At 45.7% G+C, this 20,078-nt stretch overlaps 1 protein-coding gene and 1 pseudogene across 1 annotated transcript in view; both read left to right on the top strand.

The window, feature by feature from the left end:
- The window catches only part of Myo1f (myosin IF), a 51,586-nt gene that overhangs the window by 11,119 nt on the left and 20,389 nt on the right, over positions 1 to 20,078 (top strand). The window contains 11 exon segments of the mRNA XM_032910113.1: positions 6,997 to 7,134; positions 7,567 to 7,656; positions 7,746 to 7,840; positions 9,178 to 9,265; positions 9,352 to 9,441; positions 11,258 to 11,389; positions 11,549 to 11,683; positions 13,317 to 13,449; positions 13,599 to 13,795; positions 17,295 to 17,375; positions 17,489 to 17,575. Coding sequence (XP_032766004.1) covers positions 6,997 to 7,134; positions 7,567 to 7,656; positions 7,746 to 7,840; positions 9,178 to 9,265; positions 9,352 to 9,441; positions 11,258 to 11,389; positions 11,549 to 11,683; positions 13,317 to 13,449; positions 13,599 to 13,795; positions 17,295 to 17,375; positions 17,489 to 17,575 — 1,266 coding nt within the window.
- On the top strand, positions 18,694 to 18,946 carry LOC116907135 (annotated as a pseudogene).

The following is a 20,078-nucleotide window of genomic DNA, read 5'->3' as shown; positions in this document are numbered from 1 at the left end:
GTCTTCCTGTCTTGCAAACAGGAAGCACCCACTACTGTGACCCGACCTCTCTCCCCAGCCTCTGCCCTTCCTCTTCTCATCCAGACTGGCTGATGGTCCTTCTATACTTCCCACTATGATTTCAGACCAGCATCTTGCCAACAACCTCCCTGGGGTCATTCTCAGAGTGCAGTCAATTTTCAGTAGCTCAGATGGCCCAAAATTCCTTGCAGCTCCCAATATAGCAGCATCCCACCCAGGTACTTCGACTTCCCAGGCAGCTCTTTCTTAGCATCTCCAGGTATATGTTACCTTTAACAGCTGCACATTGTGGCATTCCATGAACTTCTCCCCTTGCCCTGTCCCCGTCACGTAGAGACCCTGTTGCATCGTACCTGGCACTCTCTTTTTTGCAATGCCAGGGAAGATCCCAGGGTCCTGTGCACATAAAGGCAAGTATAGAACCCACCAGGGCAGGGCAGGGCAAGGATCAGAATACCTACAGTCCTCTAGTAAAGGGTGATGTGGCTCAGGAATGAAACCTCCACCTAGACTTCCCCAGTGAGGGACTGGGGCATGGCTCAGGAGTAGAATCCCTGCCTAGAATCCCCCAATGAGGGGCTGGGACATGGCTCAGGGCTAGAACTCCTGCCTAAAATCTCCCAGTGAGGTGCTGGGGATGTGGCTCAGGGGTGGAGCCTCTGCCTAGAATTCCCCAGTGAGAGGCAGGGGGCCGGGGAGAGGGGGGGGGTGAAGCCATATCTAGAAACTTCAAGCGAGAGGCTGGGGTTGGCTCAGGAGTAGAATGCCTACTTAGCATTCAAGTGTGAGGCCCTGGGTTCTATCCCCTGTTTCAGCAAGAATGAAAGAATGGGGAAAGAACAGTATGGAAGAAAGGAAAATGAATTCATGTAATCCCCCGTAATGCAGTGGGGAAAGTTATGAATGCTAAAATATGTATCTGCAAATCAAGTGGTGACACTAGTGGTCTCAAAATGAAGTGCAGCCACCAGATGTGTCCACCTGTAAAGCTCAGATGAAAGCTCAAGAGGAACACTGAGACGGATTGTTGGGGGTAAGGGTTTTGTTAAAAGTTATTGACACCATGGACAGACAGACTGAGTCACAAAAGTGTAGCCTGGGCTCTGAGGAGAGTTCAGAGATGAACAACATGGCAGGGACTCTGAGGAGAGTAAATCAAGGTCCTGTGGCAGAAGTAGCAGTCTCAGTCATCCCTTTCTGAGGACGAATGTTTTACAACACAAGGCTACAGACAGGTTCTCTGATTTCCAAGCAGGAGGTTACAGAGTTATGGGATTACAGGCACACATGTGTCACGGCACCCGGCTCAACACCTGACCTCACGTCACACACACTAAATAGGATGTATAAAATGACCTTCCGAGCTCTGCCAAATACCCAAATACAACCGAGCCAGCACTCCCTCTGCGACAAAGTCCCTTGAGCAGTGAAGCAGCACTCACTGGGACTGGGAGCGAGCACTGCTGACTGATACAGGATGTGTTTCCTCTCCAGGTGCCTTGTGTGGTCTCCAGTTGCACATCATAGTGAATAAATGTCCAACCCTAGGCCCAAAGCAGTTTAGTAACTAAAATGACCTCTGGCTATGTATAGCTATAAAGGAAACATTAGTGAATTTCCTTTTGAAACTTGAGTCCTAGTCCCAGAATATCTCATGATATATGTATAAATATTCCAAGGTAAAATATTTTTGAGACAGGGTCTCACTTATCCCCAGCTAACCTAAATTTAATAATCACTTATCACTCAGGATAGATGAACTAATTCTCCTGCCTCTACTTCTTGAGTGCTGGAAGGAGAGGTGTAGCAATGTGAGGTGTTAGGCAGTGCTGGGGATGGAGCCCAGAGCTTTGTGCATGCTAGGCAACTGCTCTACTAAATGAATCACATTCCAGACGGGGGGGTGGTAAAGATGTGTGTATTCATTTATTTTGTCTGTGTAAATGTATGTGTAGGTGTGTGCACACATAGAAACCTCTATACATGCTTGCACTAGAAGATCAGAAGAGGCTGAAGAGGGTGGCAGAACCCTCTTCCATCATGCTCTATTTAGTCTTCTGAGATGGAGTCTTTTCCTGAACCTCTTGCTAGGCTGAAGGCTCCAAACTCCAGCAATCCTCCTGTCTCCAGTCTTGCACCGTTTGGAGTTGGATTACAGGCTTTTTCAGGGATGCCCAGCTTATGACATAGTAAAACTAACTCTAGTACTCATCATTTTGGAGCAAGTGCTCTTAACTTCCAACCCATCTCTTCAGCCTTTTTTTTAAATTTGTTTTGTTTTGTTTAAGACAGAGTCTCATTCTGCAGCTCAGGCTGTCCTCAAGCCCGCAGCAATCTTACCTTAGTCTCCCGAGCACTGGGAGACACCAATCTTGGATTCCAAAATGGGTTTGCTGTTTGGTGTTTTTTTTTGGTAGTGGTGGTGAGTTTTGAGTTTTGTTTTATGTTGGTTTGGTTTTGTTTTTGGTTTTGTTCTTTGGTTGATTGGGTTATTGTTTAAAATTAAAAAACTTGAAGCACTTCAGATTCCTAACATTTTGATTAAAGATACTCAGCTGGTATTGATTTTCTCTTTATACATAAAATATTTTTGTTGAACCAAGAGTGGTGACAATGATGTTAATCCTTAACTCAGAGGTAGAGCCAGGAGATCTCTGTGAGTTAGCCTTGTCTACATAATGAGTCAGTTTCCCATCTCCCAGCTCTAATTAGTTGTGTACCCACCCACTATAAATGTCAGCTACATCCCCATCTCTAAGACAACCAAAAATAACCACACAGGCTGTGGGTGTAACCCAGTAGTAGACCACTTGCCTAACTTGCACAAGGCTCTGTGTTCCATGCCCAGCATGGATAAAAACAAAATTCTGCTACCCCAAAGGGTATGCCACAAGGGATACCATGCCCTGGTTCAGAACTCCTGAAGGTGTTAATCCTTACTTACCTGTATGTCCCAGCCTTTTTGCCCCCTGAGCACATAACCGCCCTTTTTGCACAGAGAATCCCCAGACTATCCCCCTTTCAGTAGTGCCCATCCATGCCCCCTCTCTTATCATGCCTCTTACCGTATTTTCTGTGTTAGTTACTTTTCTATTGCTGTGATAAGACTCAGTGACCAAGGTGACCTAAAGAAGGAAGTGGTGGTTTGAATAAGCAAGGTCCCATCGGCTCATATGTTTGAATGAGTTAGTTGGAGGTGTTAGTCTCAGCTGATGGAATGGTTTGGGCAGTTTGAGAGGTGAGGCCAGCGTGGAGGAGTATGTCACTGGGGAGCAGGCTTCGAGGTTTCAAAACTCCCACCATTCCCAGTGTGTCCTCTCTTCCTCTTTGCCTACTAATTGTGGATCAGGATGTAAGCTCTCAGCTTGTTCCTATCACTGTGACTTTGCTCTGCCACCGTAGACTCTAACCCTCTGGAACTGTAAGTGGAATTAAACACTTTCTTTTATAAAGACTTGGTCGCGGTATTTTGTTACAGCAACAGAAAAGTAATTAAGACAGGTTTATTTGGGGCTTATGGTTCCAGAGGGATAAGAGCCCATCACCATCAGCGTGGGGAATCCTAGGAGCAGGAAGACATGGTGACTGAACTTTAGAATATAAGGACTCACATCTCAAACCTCAAGCAGGAAGCAGAGACCTAACTGGAAATGACATGAGTCTTTGAACTCTCAAAGCCCGCCTACAGCAATGTACTTCCTGCATAAAGGCCACACCTGACAAATTACCCAAATAGTACTACCACTATTAGTGTCCAATAGTGATCAAGTATTTTGGGGACCAAAGTGTTCAAAAGACTGAGACTGTTGGGGACATCTCGTTCAAACCGCCGTGCTTCCTTTGCTTCCCCAGCCCTAAATGTCCTTCTTTCACTAGCTTTTTCCTCACTGTGACAAAATATGGGACACAGACAATACAGCAAAGATTGATTCCTGGGTTCAGCAGGACCCATTGCTTTGGACTTGAGGAAAATCAGCATGCCACAGCACTGGGAGCTTGCAGTAGAGGCTGCTCATTATGTGGTGGTCAGGAAGGAGAGAATGGGAGATGGGAAAGGAGCTGGAAAGTACTTACTGAGCATGCACAAAGCCCTGGATTGCATCCGCACCACTGCTCATACCACATATGGCCATGCACTCTTGTTATCCCAATGCTTGAAATAAAGGCAGAAATTGCTGAAGCTCTAAACCATCCTTTGCTTCATAGTGAGATTCAGACCAAACTAGTCTGCAAGGTGTGAGGGCTCATTGGAAGGAAGGACGGACGGAAGGAAGGAAAGAGGGACTGAGTGAACGAATGGAGATAAGATTAGTCAGGATGTCATCCCATAAGGATATATGTCAAAGCAAAGGATTCAACCTTCATTGTTCAGGCTGTGAACCTGAGACATGGCTGAAGCTGATGATCTATACTATAATTTATACAAATATATGCAATTCTAATTACATTGATTGGTTGGGCAAATGTGCACATGATATTGTACACATGTAGAGGACAGAGAACCAGGAGTTGGTTCCTTCCTATCGTGTGCATCCTAGGGATTGAATTCGGGTTATCGGGCTCAGCAGCAACTATCTTTACCCACTGAGCAATACAGTCATTCTTTTTAGAGTCAGAATCTCACTATATGTCCCCAGCTGGCCTGAAACTCACTATGTAGGTCAAGCTGGCATCAAACTCACTGAAGTCCTCACAACTCTAACCTCCTAAGGGCTGGGATTACAAGCATGTCACATGAGGAAGGATCACTCAAGGAGCTGAAAATGTAACTCAGCTAGACCAGTTCTTGCCTGCATGCCCAAAGTCCCTGGTTTGATCTCCAGCACTTCATAAACTTGACCTGATGGCTCACTGAGGATGTCTCAGGTAGAGAAGCAAATTGTGAAGAGATGAGAATGAAAACTTGGTTAAGTGACTTCATCGATGAGGATTGAGACTTCTAGCTGGGCAGTGGTAGGGCATACCTTTGATCCCAACACTCCAGAGGGAGAGGCAGATCAATCTCTATGAGTTTGAAGCCAGCCTGGTCTACAAAGATAATTCGAGGACAGCCAAAGCTACACAAAGAAACACAGTCTTGAAAAAAAAAAAACAGAGTTCTAAAGAATCTAATGACAAGTGGTTCATTGTCAACATATTTAAAACACAATACAAGTTGGGGGGAAAGTTTCGTGGTATAACACAATTCCCAGTGCACAAGGACTATAATTACATTGAAACTTGACTTAGGGTACATGTCATTTCTTTCAAGAAGATAGGTTCTACAGATAAGCTACCTGTGCTAGCTTAAGGGTCTAGGGAAGTCTCTGGCCTGGTCTCCATCATTCAGATAGCACAGAAGTCATTTGGGCTATTAGCTACCTCTGGTCCTGGTTATGGGAGCTTGGGAGAGCCCCTGGCTGTAAATGTTATTGAGCCCCTCCGGTCCTGATTGTAGGGTGGTCTGGCTCAACACAAATCATCAGACTATTAATCACTACCAATTCCCTGCTTTCTGGGTAGAAGAATGGGTATTTCATCTTTCCCGTTGGAATAATAATCCTGTATGTGAAACATTCCTGGCCTCCCTGGACATCTGTGGGCACAGGGACCTTTATGCAATGCTCCCAACGGCACACATCTGTCATTCAAACACAGACAGTTACATCATTTCCATAGTCGGGAATAGAGAGAAGCAGAAAGATCATACTATATCCTGAGTTCAAGCCCAGTGTGATATACATGAGTCTGTGTCTCAAAACAAACCAGTTATTTGTAAGCTTGATGAATAGGGGTGTAACAGAAAACCATGTACAGGTTTTCTGACAGAGATAGGACCAGATTGGTCATATTAGGGAATTAGCTTTATATCACTGTGGCATACCCTCCTAACAGAAAGAAACAATGCAAATGTAGAGAGGCTTATTTTGCAACACAGCTCAGGGAGATTTAATGGTGGGAAGTCATAGCAATAGGATGATGCTATCCTCTGTGGCAGGAAACTACAAGGTGAAGGTATGGATGGAAAGATGAGCCAAAAGAGAAGTTTCAGGAATGCATATTGCTTTGGACAGGAAGCCTTTAGGGGCCTTATTCACCCCCAGGGTGTTCCCAGGAGAGGAGGAAGAAACAGGTTTCTTTTCTGTGATAAAATATCCTGAGAAAAACAACTTTGTAAGGACAAAGAGCTTATTACACAGTTCTAGGCTACAGTCCATCACTGTGGGGAAGTTAGAAGCAGGGAACTGAAGCAGCTAGTTAGATCACATCCACAGTCAAGAGCAGAGAGAGAGATAGCCCAGTGTGGGAGGACACACTTTTAAGCCCAGTATTTGGGAGGCAGAAGCAGGCTAATTGCTATTGAGTTAGAGACTAGCCTAGTTCACATAGTGAAAGTCAGGCTAGTAAGGGCTACCTAGTAAGATAAGAGGGGAAATGGGGGTTGGGTAGGGGGAACAGAGACAGAGACTAATATGCATACTTACTTGTACCCAATCCTCTCTCTACAAGGACTGGTGTAATGCTAGCCTAGAATTCCCAAGTGAAGGGCTGGCATATGGCTGGGAACAAGAACAAGTCTACCCACTTTAATTAAGGTAATCAAGATAATTTCACACAGACATGCCACAGGCCAAACTGACCTAGAAGTCCATTACTGAGACTCTTCTCAGGTTATTCTAAATCATGTCAGGTTGACAAAACTAGTTATTACTGCCAAACAGTGGTGACACAAGCCTTTAATACCAGCACTCAGGAGGCAGAGGCAGGTGAATCCCTGAATTGGAGGCTAGATTGATCTACAGAGAGAGTTCCAGGACAGCAAAGATATACAGAGAAACCCTGTCTCAAAAAAACAAAACCAAACAAACAAAAATGCTAGCTATTACTGGGGTAACTGAGGAAGAACGGTTCAGAAGCTGGGAGTGAAGGTAAATGAGATGCCCAACCGTGCTCCCCTCCAAGGGCTCATCCCTATTCCACCACCCCCCTTCCCAGGGCAGCAAGGAGCGCTTTCACTGGCAGAGTCACAATGTGAAGCAGAGTGGTGTGGATGACATGGTGCTGCTGCCCCAGATCACCGAGGACGCCATCGTGAGCAACCTCCGCAAGCGCTTCATGGATGACTACATCTTCGTATCCCGAGCAGTGCAGGGGCACAAGAGGGTGACTGGGCAGTCATAGTCAGGACGAAGTACTGGGGCAGGGAAGGATGCCAAAGGAGTGACAGTGCAGAGGGGCCAATGAAAGCCCAGCCTAGGGTTGGAGGGGAAGATGAATAGATGGAGAAAGGATGGGCAGACTGAAGGATATACATCAAGTAACCATAGTGCTATGGTTTGAGATGCCATGGCTGCCACAGTACCCCTGCCTTTTGAGAGCTAAACCACTACACTACCCATTCCCCTATTTCTGGATCCAGTCATCATTTTGTGAGAGACTCAAGGTGCATTCAGGCATCTCATCTCTCTCTCCAAGCAAAGTAGGGTATTGTCAGGATAGAATAAGTGGTAAGAAGTGTTTGAAAAGCAAAACAAGATACTATATGGTTCTTAACTACCTCTTAAGACATATATTGGTTCAGTGCTAATCTCTGTGAACCCCTTCAAGCAGATGCCCTACTTCACTGACCGGGAAATTGACCTCTATCAGGGTGCGGTGAGTCCAGGGTTGGATGGGTGGAAGTATTCCCATACCCACCCTGCAAGCCGCAAAGCTCTGAGCTGAGTCCTGACCTCCCGCACCAGGCCCAATATGAGAATCCCCCGCACATCTATGCCCTCACCGACAACATGTACCGGAATATGCTGATCGACTGTGAGAACCAGTGTGTCATTATCAGGTACAGCAGGGTGAGGGATTCTGGAACATTCTCTCCAGGCATGTCCTCAAACATGGGTGGTTTGTCATGAACTTGTAACCATGCGGTGCTGTCCCTCTGTCCCTATTGCTCTGTTCTACTTTCCTTACATCTCTTATCTCCTGATACATTTATTTGTTTTATTATTTCCCATTTGGCTCCTCCTACATATAAGCTCCAGGATGGAGGAGATAGCTCAACAGGTAAGAGTGATTGATGTTCAAGAATGAGAACCCGAGTTCGAATTCCCAGAACCTAGATAAAAAGCTGGGTATGAACACACAAACCTGTAACTCCAGCATTGGGGCGTGGGGACTAAGATAGGCATGTTGCTGGGGTTTGATGGCCACGACCCTAGCTCCTGAATCAGTGAGAAACCCTGTCTTGAGGGAATAAGGCAGAGTAATAGAACAGCATGCCAGATGTCCTCCTCCAACCTCTGCATATAGGCACATGTGTACATACACACGTACATACACCACCAACACATATGCCACCCTCATACATGTACAAACATGTAAAATAAATAAGTGTGAGGGTATGACTTTTAAATTATATTTTTATTATACATACACACACATATATATATACGGGGGGGTGCATGCATTCCAAGGTATGCATGGAGAAGTCAAGAGTCAATTCTTTCCTCCCACCATCAGGAATTGAACTCAGGTCTTCAGGCTTGGCAGGTACTGAGCCATCTTCCCAGCCCAAGGACATTAAAATTATATCTACTTACTTATTTAAATTTATTAGGGGTGCCACATGCCACAGTACAAGCGCGAAAGTGAGCTTTTAGAAATCGGGTCTCTGCTTCCACCAAATTCAGCTTGTCAGCAAGAGCCTTTACACACTGAGCCATCTCACTAGAGAGAGAGGTTTTTGGGTTTTTTTAATTTTTAAAATTTACTATTTTTGTTTTAAGTGTGTGCATGTTTTGCCTGCATGCGTATTCGAGCTCCACATCCATGCCTGGTGCTCTCAGAGGTCAGAGGAGGGTGTTAAATCACTTGGAACTGGAATTACATGTGGTTATTACCACCATGTAGGTGTTGGAAAGCAAACCTTTGCAGCTCTTCTGCAAGGGTTAACAAGTGCTCTTAGCCACTAAGCCATCTCTCCATCCCCTGGGGCAGGGACTTACTTTTTCAATCTTTCTTGATCACTTTTGAATCTCAGGAACCTAGAGTAGGGGCTGGAACACTGTGGGTGCTTGATAAAAGAATGAATAAATGCAAGAATTAATGAATGACTAGGCATTAGAAAAAGTCTTTTCGATATTCCTGCCCACTAACCTTTTCTTCCTCCCACCTCCTCAGCGGGGAGAGTGGAGCTGGGAAGACAGTGGCTGCTAAATACATCATGGGCTACATCTCCAAGGTGTCTGGTGGGGGAGACAAGGTCCAGGTAAGACAAAAATGGAAGGAGATGTGGGTCTTCAGTTACATCCATCTGACCCAGACTGACCTGTTTCTACCTCGCTCTACCCCTAGCACGTCAAAGACATAATCCTACAGTCAAACCCACTGCTTGAAGCTTTCGGCAATGCCAAGACTGTGCGCAACAACAACTCCAGCCGCTTTGTGAGTCACCATAACCTCAAATGAACACTTGCTGTCTCTACACACACACACACAAGTGCACATCCATACACACAAGTATACACACACGCACACAAACCATACACGCACACACACACACACACACACACACACACGTGTATGGCAAGTACTTCAGTCATCTCCCTAGCCTCCATGTTTCTTTTTGTGTGTGGGTGCATGCATGTGTGGATGCACACTTAGTGTGTGCACATGCACATTTGCATGCAATCATGTGGGTGCCAAAGGTCAACATTGGTCGACACTGAGTGTCTTCCTCAATAGCTCATAACATTACTATTTTTTTTGGTTTCATTAGTATTTATATTGTATGTATTAATATTTTGAATGTATGTCTGTGTACCATGTAAGTGCATGGTGCACTTGGAGACCAGAAGATGGCATTAGAACCCCTAGAACTAGAGTAGCAAGATGGTTGTGAGCAGACATGGGGGTGCTGGGCATAGAACCCAGTCCTCTGAAAGAGCAGTGCTGTTTACTCCTGAACTATAGCTACAGCCCTTCTGTTTTATTTTTTGAGACAAAGTCTCTCACTGAATCTGGGGCCACTCAAGCAAAATCTGAATTTAATCCCCAACATCCATATAAAAGCTGGATATGATAGTACACACCTGCGACACTAGGAACTACAGATAGGAGGATCCAGGGAAATACTTTGGTCATTCAGTCTAGCCAATCAATGAGCTCTAGATTGATTGAGAGATCCTGTCTCAAGAAATAAAGTGGAGGGGCTGGTGTACAGGCTCAGCATTTAAGAGTGTGAGGAGGACCTGAGTTCAGATCCCCAGCACATGAGAAGTGGGGGCAGGAGATTCCTGGAGCATAGTGGTTAGCTAAAACTAGTCGAGTCATCAAGCTTTGGATTCAAGAGTTCTTTCCTTGATGTATAAGGTGAGAACAGATGAGGAAGACACCTACTGTTAATGTCTGGCCTCCAAACCCACACATATTCACATTCACCTACACAAGCATGCACCTTCTCATGCACACATCCATGTATAAACACACCAAAGAGATGTAGAAACTCCTGAAATGTGTTGGGGGAACTTGAGGTGAGCACAAAGGTAAGTGCAATTGACAGGGGCTTAGAGTCAAAGGAGATGGATATGTTAGGGATCCTGGCCCCATGTAGTCTGTGCAATCTAGAGGAAAGACTCTGATGAAACGAGCAAGCTTAGTCACTCTGTAAGTGGATGGTCAGCAAGATGGCTCAGTAGGTGCTTGCCACCAAGCCTGAGGACCTAAGTTCAATCCTCAGGACTTACATGATAAAGAACTAACTCCACAAGTTGTCCTCAAATGACCACATAGTCACCGTGTCACAGGACGGACACACACACACACACACACACACACACACTCACACACACACACACACACACACACACACACACACACACACACACTCACACACACACTCACACACCACACACACACACTCACACACACACACACACACACCACACATACACTCACACACACACCACATACACTCACACACACACACTCACACACACACTCACACACACACACACACACACACACACACACACACACACACACACACACACACACACACACACACTCACACACACACACACACACACACACACACACACACAATGTAATTTAAAAGTAAGTGAGTGGAGGCAAGAGAAAGGCAAGTCCAGATCCTAAGAGGAAGAAGGGGAAAGAGGTCAGGCTCATGAGATCGTAAACCTTGCCGCCCCATATACACCTGGGAGTCAGGGATGTGCTAATGTGGTTCTCTGGGATTCAGGGCAAGTACTTTGAGATCCAGTTCAGCCGAGGTGGAGAACCAGATGGAGGCAAGATCTCCAATTTCTTGCTGGAAAAGTCTCGTGTGGTCATGCAGAATGAGAATGAGAGGAATTTCCACATCTACTATCAGGTGCATGGGAGAGGTCTATGGGACTGGGGGCAGTGGGAGACCATCTGCATCCCAGGAATGGGGGAAGAGAACATGGAAAGGGCAACGGGTGGGAGGGTAAGGTAACCACAATGGTTGCACCAGGCTGGGCCAGATACATGACCTTCTGACACCCTCCAGCTTCTGGAAGGGGCCTCCCAGGAGCAGCAGCAGAACCTAGGACTCATGACACCAGACTACTATTACTACCTCAACCAATCAGACACCTACAAGGTGGAAGGCACTGATGACCGGAGTGACTTCAATGAGACCCTGGTGAGCACCAACCACTCCAGCCCCCAGGGAACCTTTTCATATTACAAATAAGGAAACAGAGGCACAGAAAGACGCAGGCACGTATCCAAGGTTATACAGCAAATTGACAAAAAGGGAGATCATGGAGCCAAGGGATGGCTCAGTGGGTAAAGTGCCTGCTGTACAAGCATAAGGACCTGAGTTCAATCCCCAAAGGTCACATTTAAAAGGTGGGTGTGGCAGCACGTGCTTATATCCCAGCACTGGGGCAGCAGAAACAGGCAGCAAACCCTGGGATTCCCTGACCAGCTGGTCTGGCCAAATCACTTAGCTTTAGGACTGGTAAGAAACTGTGTCAGAAATAAGGTGGAACGCTGGGGGAAAGATTCAGATAAAAAAGCACTTGGAATGCAAGCCTGGTGACCTGAGTTTGGATTTCTTGAATCCACATAAAAGCAGGAGGTGGCAGCCCAAGTGTGTGTAATCCCAGTGCTTCCATGGAGAATAAGACAGTGAGATAGGAGAATGTCCAGCAGCTAAGCTAGCTTATGTAACAGCAAAGAGAGTTTGTCTCAAACATAGAGGAAAAACGAGAATAGAGAACTGCAGATTGTTCTCTGACCTCCAGTCCCACGAGGTCATGAATACACACACACACACACACACACACACACACACACACACACACACACACACACACACGGATGTCTCTCTCACAAATTTTTTGAACCTGGAGAATGATAAAGAAACACACCCAGTGTAAATCTCTGACCTCCAAATAAACTCGAATTCACATGTACATGTGTACTCACACACATGCATGTATACACCAACATATACCAATGCATATATATACCACACATATACACACACAAGGACAATCAGGCAGTTAGGGAGATGTGTCAGTTAGTAAATTACCTGCCATGTGTCTTAGTCAGGGTTTCTATTCATGACCAAGAAGCAAGTTGGGGAGGAAAGGGTTTATTCAGCTTACACTTCCACATTGCTGTTCATCTCCAAAGGAAGTCAGAACTGGAACTCAAGCAGGTCAGGAAGCAGGAGCTGATGCAGAGGCCATGGAAAGATGTTACTTACTGGCTTACTTCCTCTGGCTTGCTCATTGTGCTCTCTTATAGAAGCCAAGACCACCAGCCCAGGGTTGGCACAATGGGCTGGGTCCTCCCCTCTTGATCACTAGTCGAGAAAATGCCTTACAGCTGGGTCTCATGAAGGCATTTCCTGAAGGGAGGCTCCTTTCTCAGTGAGAACTCCAGCTTGTGACACAGAAAACCAGCCAGTGCACCATGCAAGTTCAATCCTCAGCACTTATTTTAAAACTTAAAAAGCCAGAGAAGATAGTACCTGCTTGTAACCCCAGCACTGCGGTTCACTAGCCCGGTAGCCTAGCCTACTTATCAAGCTCAATCAAATGAGAAAAACAAGGTAGATGGCACCTGAGGAATGACAACCAAGGTTGACCTCCGCCTGCCATACGCATTCATGAGCACAGATGCGTAGCATGCACACACAAAGAAAGATCAGGCAGCCAAACACCTTGTCTTCCTAAGTCTACGCCATGGGCCCAGGGATCTAATCCTGGAGTCACAGTGGAGACCAAAGTCGGTAGCATAAGCTGTCCCTGTCTTGCCCACAGAACGCCATGCAAGTCATTGGGATTCCGACCAGCGTGCAGCAGCTTGTCTTGCAGCTCGTGGCAGGGATCTTGCACCTGGGGAACATCAGCTTCTGTGAAGAAGGGAATTATGCCCGCGTGGAGAGCGTAGACCGTGAGTGTGGGTGATGTTGGGCAACAGGCTCCTGTGTAAGGACTGCTTCTTCCCACTTCAAATCCCAAGAGAGCCATGTCGGTGTCACTGGGGAAGCTCCTATGTCTGGAGAGCCTGACCAGCTGCTTCCTTTTGCTCTGGCCTGGCAGTCCTAGCTTTCCCAGCCTACCTGCTGGGCATAGACAGTGGGCGGCTGCAAGAGAAGCTGACCAGCCGTAAGATGGACAGCAAATGGGGTGGACGAAGCGAGTCCATTGATGTGACCCTCAATGTGGAACAGGCAGCCTACACCCGTGACGCACTGGCCAAGGGACTCTATGCCCGCCTCTTCGACTTCCTGGTGGAGGTGAGTGGAACCCAGTGCTGGGAAGTCTGCCAGACGTCTGGTGCTTGATAAGCCCATGGAATCTGAACCAACAAGTGGGAATATAGGCCTTATTTATCCATCTCACCAGTTCCTGAGGAGGTGAAGTGGACCTTCCAGCTTGGATAACCTACAAATGGAGGGATTATTGAAGCCCTCCCAGTTCCATTATGGCAATGGAGATAGAACTGGATGGGTGCACTTGAGAGCTATGATGGTTGTCAAGGAGACAAAGAGATAGCTATGGGGTTGGGTGGAGTGAGTTGAAGGGAACATTATATGTCAGGGCCAGTGATAATCACAGTACTAACACTTAGTAGAGACAGACATGCTGATACACACCTGTAATCCCAGCACTCAGGAGCCCGAAGCAGGAAGATTATGAGCTCAAGGCCGTTTTAAGCTGCATAAAATGACCCTATGGTTTTTCATTTACTTATTATTATTTTGAAATAGGATCTCACTATGTAGCCCAACCTGGAATAATTTTCTATGTAGGTCAAAGTTAGCCTCAGACTCACAGAGATTGACCTGCCTCTGCCTCCTGATTGCTGGAAATAAAAGCATGTACTACTATATCTGTGTGTGTGTGTGTGTGTGTGTGTGTGTGTGTGTGTGTGTGTGTGTGTAGGGTCTAGGGAGAGACCTCAGTTGATAAAGTGCTTGTTTTTCAAGCATGAGGATGTGAGTTCCATCAACAGAACCCACATTTAATTTTTTATTACATTTATTTATTGACTTTGTATGCATGTATGTATGCATATTGCAACATATATGAATCCTGAGATCAAGCACATCCTTTGGCTTATCATCAAGCATCTTTATCCACTGAGTCATCATGCCAGCCCAGCACCTACATGTTTAAAAGCCAGGCATGAATCTGGATAAAGGAATGTCTGCCATGGCTGATGACCTGAGTATGAATCCCCGGACCCACATGATGAAAAGAGAGAAAAGACTTCTTTAAATTGTCTACTGACCTCCTCGTGCACACTATGGCATGCAAGTGCATACACATGAATACACACACACACACCCTAAACACACATACTTAAATAAATAAATGTAGTTTCAAAAAAATTTAAGTTAGGCATGGTGCACTTTATAATCCTAGTGCTGGGGAGGCAGAGACAGGCATCCCTGTTAGCCGGTCTCACCTACTCGGAAAGTTCTAGACCACAAAGAGAGCCTGCATCAAAAGAAAAACTAAAAACAAAAAGAACAAGATAAACAGTACAGGAGGAATAGCAGCCAAGGTTGCCCTCTGGACTCCACATGCACTCAAGTGTATGTGTATTTACATCTGAACACACACACACACACACACACACACACACACACACCTATACACAAACACAAGCACACACAAAATTATATGCTGAATATCTCCCCAGTATTTTATGTATAGTGACTTATTTAACATATATATATTTAATCCTCATACGTATGGGAGGTATTGTTCAGTGATAAAATTATGAAGTTCCAGGTTGTATCTCCCACACTATAAATGCACGTACACACACACACACACACACACACGCACACACACACACGCACGGAGAGAGGGGGGGAGGGAGGGAGAGAGGGAGGAAGGTAGGTTTTATAAGGGATAGGTTGAACATCCCTAATTTGAAAATCCCAAATGCAAAGTACTTCAAACTTCCAAACTTTTGAACACCAACATGAAACTACAAGTAGAAAATTCCACTCCAGACCCTGTGCATGGCTCACAGCTAAGACCTAGCTGTAAGGGGCTCAGCAATTAAGAGGAAGTACTGCTCCTGCAGAAGACCCAGTTTCAGTAACCAGCACATACGTGGTGGCACACAACCATCTGTAACTCCAGTTCTAGGGGATTCTTCATAGACATTCATTCATGTAGGCAACATACCCATATATGTAACATAAAAATAAATAGAATTTTTAAAACAAAAAGTATACACTAAAAGTAGTGCATGGGGTATATATGAAATACAAATAAATTTCATGTTTAAACTTTGATCTTGCTGAGCATGGTGGCATATGCCTTAACACCGTCATTCAAGAGGCAGAAGTAAGCAGGTCTTTGTAAGTTCGAGGGCAGCCTGTTTTACATGGTGAGTTCCAGGTCACCAGGGCTACACAGAGAGACCTATCTCAAACAAATAAACAATTTGGATATGATACTCAAAATATTGAATGTTCTTAGAACTGAAAAGCAGAACTCTTCTTGGTTCAAACATTTCCAATTACAGAAACTAAAGCCACAGCACTTTAATTAATTAATTATGTGATAGTGGAGATGAAATCCAGGGATTTGTATATTATACAAAGTGCCCTACCACTGAGTGAGATGCCGAGCCCCTACTACTTGCTCTGACAAATTTGTCTGTCTTCCTGTGTCTGTGTGAGGCAAGGTCTCTAGTAATCCAGGCTGGCTTTGTGTAAATGTATGTCACATATGTGCAGGTACTCACAGAGATCCACAGGGCGCATCAGATTCCCTGGAGCTATCAGGTCAATGGTTGTGAGCTACCTGACATGGGTACTGGGTATGGAACTGTGTCCTTTAGAAGAGAACAGGAAGCACTCAGAGCCACTGAGCCATCTTTCCAGCCCCTCGGTTATCTAATTTTAAGATAAGATCCTACTTTGTATCCCAGTCTATCCAGGAATGAATGCTGTAGCTCAGGCTAGCCCAGAACTCACGGCAATCCTCCTACCTTAGCTTCATGAATGTTACGAGTACAGACACTAGCCATATGTCCAACTCAATTTTAGAGATGGGAAAATTGAAACACAGCAGGAAGATCTGACTCTGAAGTCAAGAACTATGATACTTCTATACTTGGGTTTTCAGATGGGGATTAAAAGACTAGAGAAAATTTGTTGAGAGAGGAAATAGCCACAAATTTAGCTAGAACTACATCATGGGGGTTGACAAGATGGCTCAGGTAAAGGCATTTTATGCTAAGCCTGACATCCTGAATTCTATCTCCACAATGCACATAATAGAAGTGGACAAGTGATAAAAGTGGACTGCACACACATGTTCATACACACACAATTAAATAAATGTGAAAATACATCAAAGGGGATGGATAGGTGACTCAGTGGCTAAATAGTACTTGTTGCACAACTATGAGAAACTGAGTTCAGACCCCAGCATTCACATAACAAGTCAGGCACGTCCTCATCTAACTGTAACCCCCGTACTATGAGGGAGTGGAGACAGGAGGATCTCTGGGACTGCTGACTGACAGCCTAGCTCCAGGTTCAGGAAGAGATGCTACCTCAAAGGAATAATGTAGAGAGTGATAAAGGACACCTAGTACTCTCCTCTGGTCTCCACATACATGTGTGCACAAGTGCACACATGTGTGTACACACACACACACACACACTAATTAGAGGAAAATCAGGTTTTAAAACATAACAGTGTATGGACCAGTGGCATGGATTTGGTCATGCGTCCACTGGCCCCATTTTTACCTTCCCATAGGCTATCAACCGTGCTATGCAGAAGCCTCAGGAAGAGTACAGCATCGGTGTGCTTGACATCTACGGCTTTGAGATCTTCCAGGTTTGGCTCTGGATCCTCCCCACCCTGTTCTGTCTGTCATCTGTGTTCACCCAGTATTTGTCAGAGACATTGCATAGCCCACTAACAGAAAGGCCCTTTCCTTTCCTCCACAGAAAAATGGCTTTGAACAGTTCTGCATCAACTTCGTCAATGAAAAGCTGCAACAAATTTTTATTGAGCTCACCCTGAAGGCAGAGCAGGTGGGTAGGGCAGTCGAGTGGCAGAAGACAGAACTTCAAGCATAAGGCTCTCAAAGACACTGAGGGCCACACACAAATCTATTCCCACCTCTCTCTGCTTGCTGTGTTAGATTCGGTTTCCCATTACTATAACAAAAATATCACATATAATTTATAAAGAGAAAAAGAAAGCTAGGACTATCATTCGGTTGGTAGAGCATACTTGCCTAGTGTGCATGAAGCCATGAGTTCCACTACCAGCTGCATAAACTGGGTGTGGTGATGCATGCCTGTCATCCAGCACTCAGGAATTCAAGATCTTCCTTGACCACATAGTGAGTTTGTGGCCAGTCTGGGAGAGGAGTGGGGAGAGAGCAGGAATAGCATGTGGTGCGTGCCTGTAATCACAACACAGGAGCTGCTGCTGAGGCAGAGGTGTCTAGTGGGAATCCAATTTTAAAAAGAAAAATAGAGCTGGGTACAGTAGTAAACACCTTATTCCCAGCACTCGCTCAGAAGGCAGAGGCAAGCAGGGTCTCTGTGAGTTTGAGGCCAGCCTAATCTACTAGATAGTTCTAGGACAGCCAGGGCTACATAGAGTGACCCTATCTCAAAGAAGGAGGAGGAGGAGGATAGGTAGGAGAGAAGAAGAGGAAAGGGAGGAGGAGAAAGAGGAAGAAGAAAAGGAAAGAAAGAACTAAAGAGCAAAAACAAACAACAAAAAAAGGTAGAAAAAAAATACAGTTGTTTGAACAACTGCTTTGTGTCAGGTACTATTCGACACATTGGCAGAGAGCTGGAGACAGCCCAGAGATCTCTGCCAAGAACTCTGCAGTGTACAGCTCAGCAGTAGAGTAGCCTGGCTCGCTGTGTCCCAACCCCAGCATCTGAAAAAGAAAATAAATCTGCTTTGATTTTGCCCCTGTCTTAAATGCAGAGCCTGAGGCAAGGATTGGGGCAAATAATTTATTTTGGAGGTGCTCGTACAAAGCAAAGACAATGAAAAAGTGATTTAAAATAAAGTTTAGGGTCAGTGTCTTGTCCAGCCAAGGTCACCGGAGAGCTTCAGGGTGGGCCTTGGCTACGTGTGCCACCTGTTAGTGCAAGCCAGTATATCCATCGGGTTAAGCCTGATCAAGATGACAACCTCCCAAAAGCACCGGAGCCCATGGGGGAAAAGCCAGTGGGGAGCCTGGCCGGGATTGGTGAAGTCCTGAGCAAGAAGCTGGAGGAAAGGGGCTTTGACAAGGCGTATGTGGTCCTTGGCCAGTTTCTGGTACTAAAGAAACACGAAGACCTCTTTCGAGAATGGCTGAAAGACACATGTGGTGCCAATGCCCAGCAGTACCGGGACTGTGGTGCCTTCGAGAATGGTGTGATGCCTTCTTGTAATGTTCTCTGGGGACCCCTCAATCCCCCAGCCACAGCATAGTCTCCAGAGTCTGCAGCAGGGCAGGGTGCCTCCCAGTCCTCCATGAAGGAAAAGATTGCTGTTGTCACCCTCACCTCCTATGTACTCCAGGGTCTTTGGGGAGTTCTCTCCCCTAGCGTTTCAACCTTTCTGGGTTTCTTGCCCTTGCATGCCTTCCCCTTCCCCTCCCCTGCAGTTCCATGGCAGCAGTTCCTGGCCTTCCTGAATAGATTACTGCCCCTTCTCCCTCACCATCTGTCGGATGCCCCTTGGCTCCTTTTTTTGGCAAAAACAGTCATTGTCTTTATAAAAGATTTTTAAATTAATAAAGTTAGTGACCTTAAAAAAAAAAAGAGGGGGCTGGAGAGATGGCTCAGCGGTTAAGAGCACCCGACTGCTCTTCCAGAGGTCCTGAGTTCAATTCCCAGCAACCACATGGTGGCTCACAACCATCTGTAAAGAGATCTGATGCCCTCTTCTGGTGTATCTGAAGACAGCTACAGTGTACTTATATATAATAAATAAATAAATCTTTAAAAAAAAAAAAGAAAAGAAAAGAAAAGAAATTTTAGAAGAGCCCAGGCTAGGGATGTAGCTCAATGGGTAGAGCGGCTTGCTTCCCACATGCAAAATCCTGGGTTCCATCCCCAGAACCATATAAACCAGGTGTGACGGTGCTCACTTGCCATCCCACGACTCAGCGGGCAGAGGCAACAGGAGGCCAAGGTCAGCCTTGGCTACATATTGAGTTCAGGGCAGTCTGAGCTACATGAGACCTATCTCAAAACATAAAATAAAGGAATAGGAGTGCCTAATCCTACTGGATTACATAGCGTGGTGTGGTACCCTAGAGAGGCTCCCTCTTCTCTGAGGAGAAGAAAATGGTGGGAGGGATTTGTAAGGGTGGGGCTGGGAGAAGAGGAGAGAGGGAGACTGTGATTGGGATGTAAAGTGGATTAAAATAATTTATTGGAGGGGGAAAAAAAGTCCAAAGCTCAAATAGGGTATTTATTTACAACTCCTGCTGGCTGTATGTCAGCAGGAACAGAGGCAGGAATATCCTTCAAGGAAGAGTGATGAAATGGAGGGGCAGGCTCCACACTGTCTTACTGC

This window comes from Rattus rattus, chromosome 1 (assembly GCF_011064425.1).
Source record: "Rattus rattus isolate New Zealand chromosome 1, Rrattus_CSIRO_v1, whole genome shotgun sequence".
NCBI classification, from domain to species: Eukaryota; Metazoa; Chordata; class Mammalia; order Rodentia; family Muridae; genus Rattus; species Rattus rattus.
This window is presented reverse-complemented; position numbering and strand designations above follow the sequence as displayed.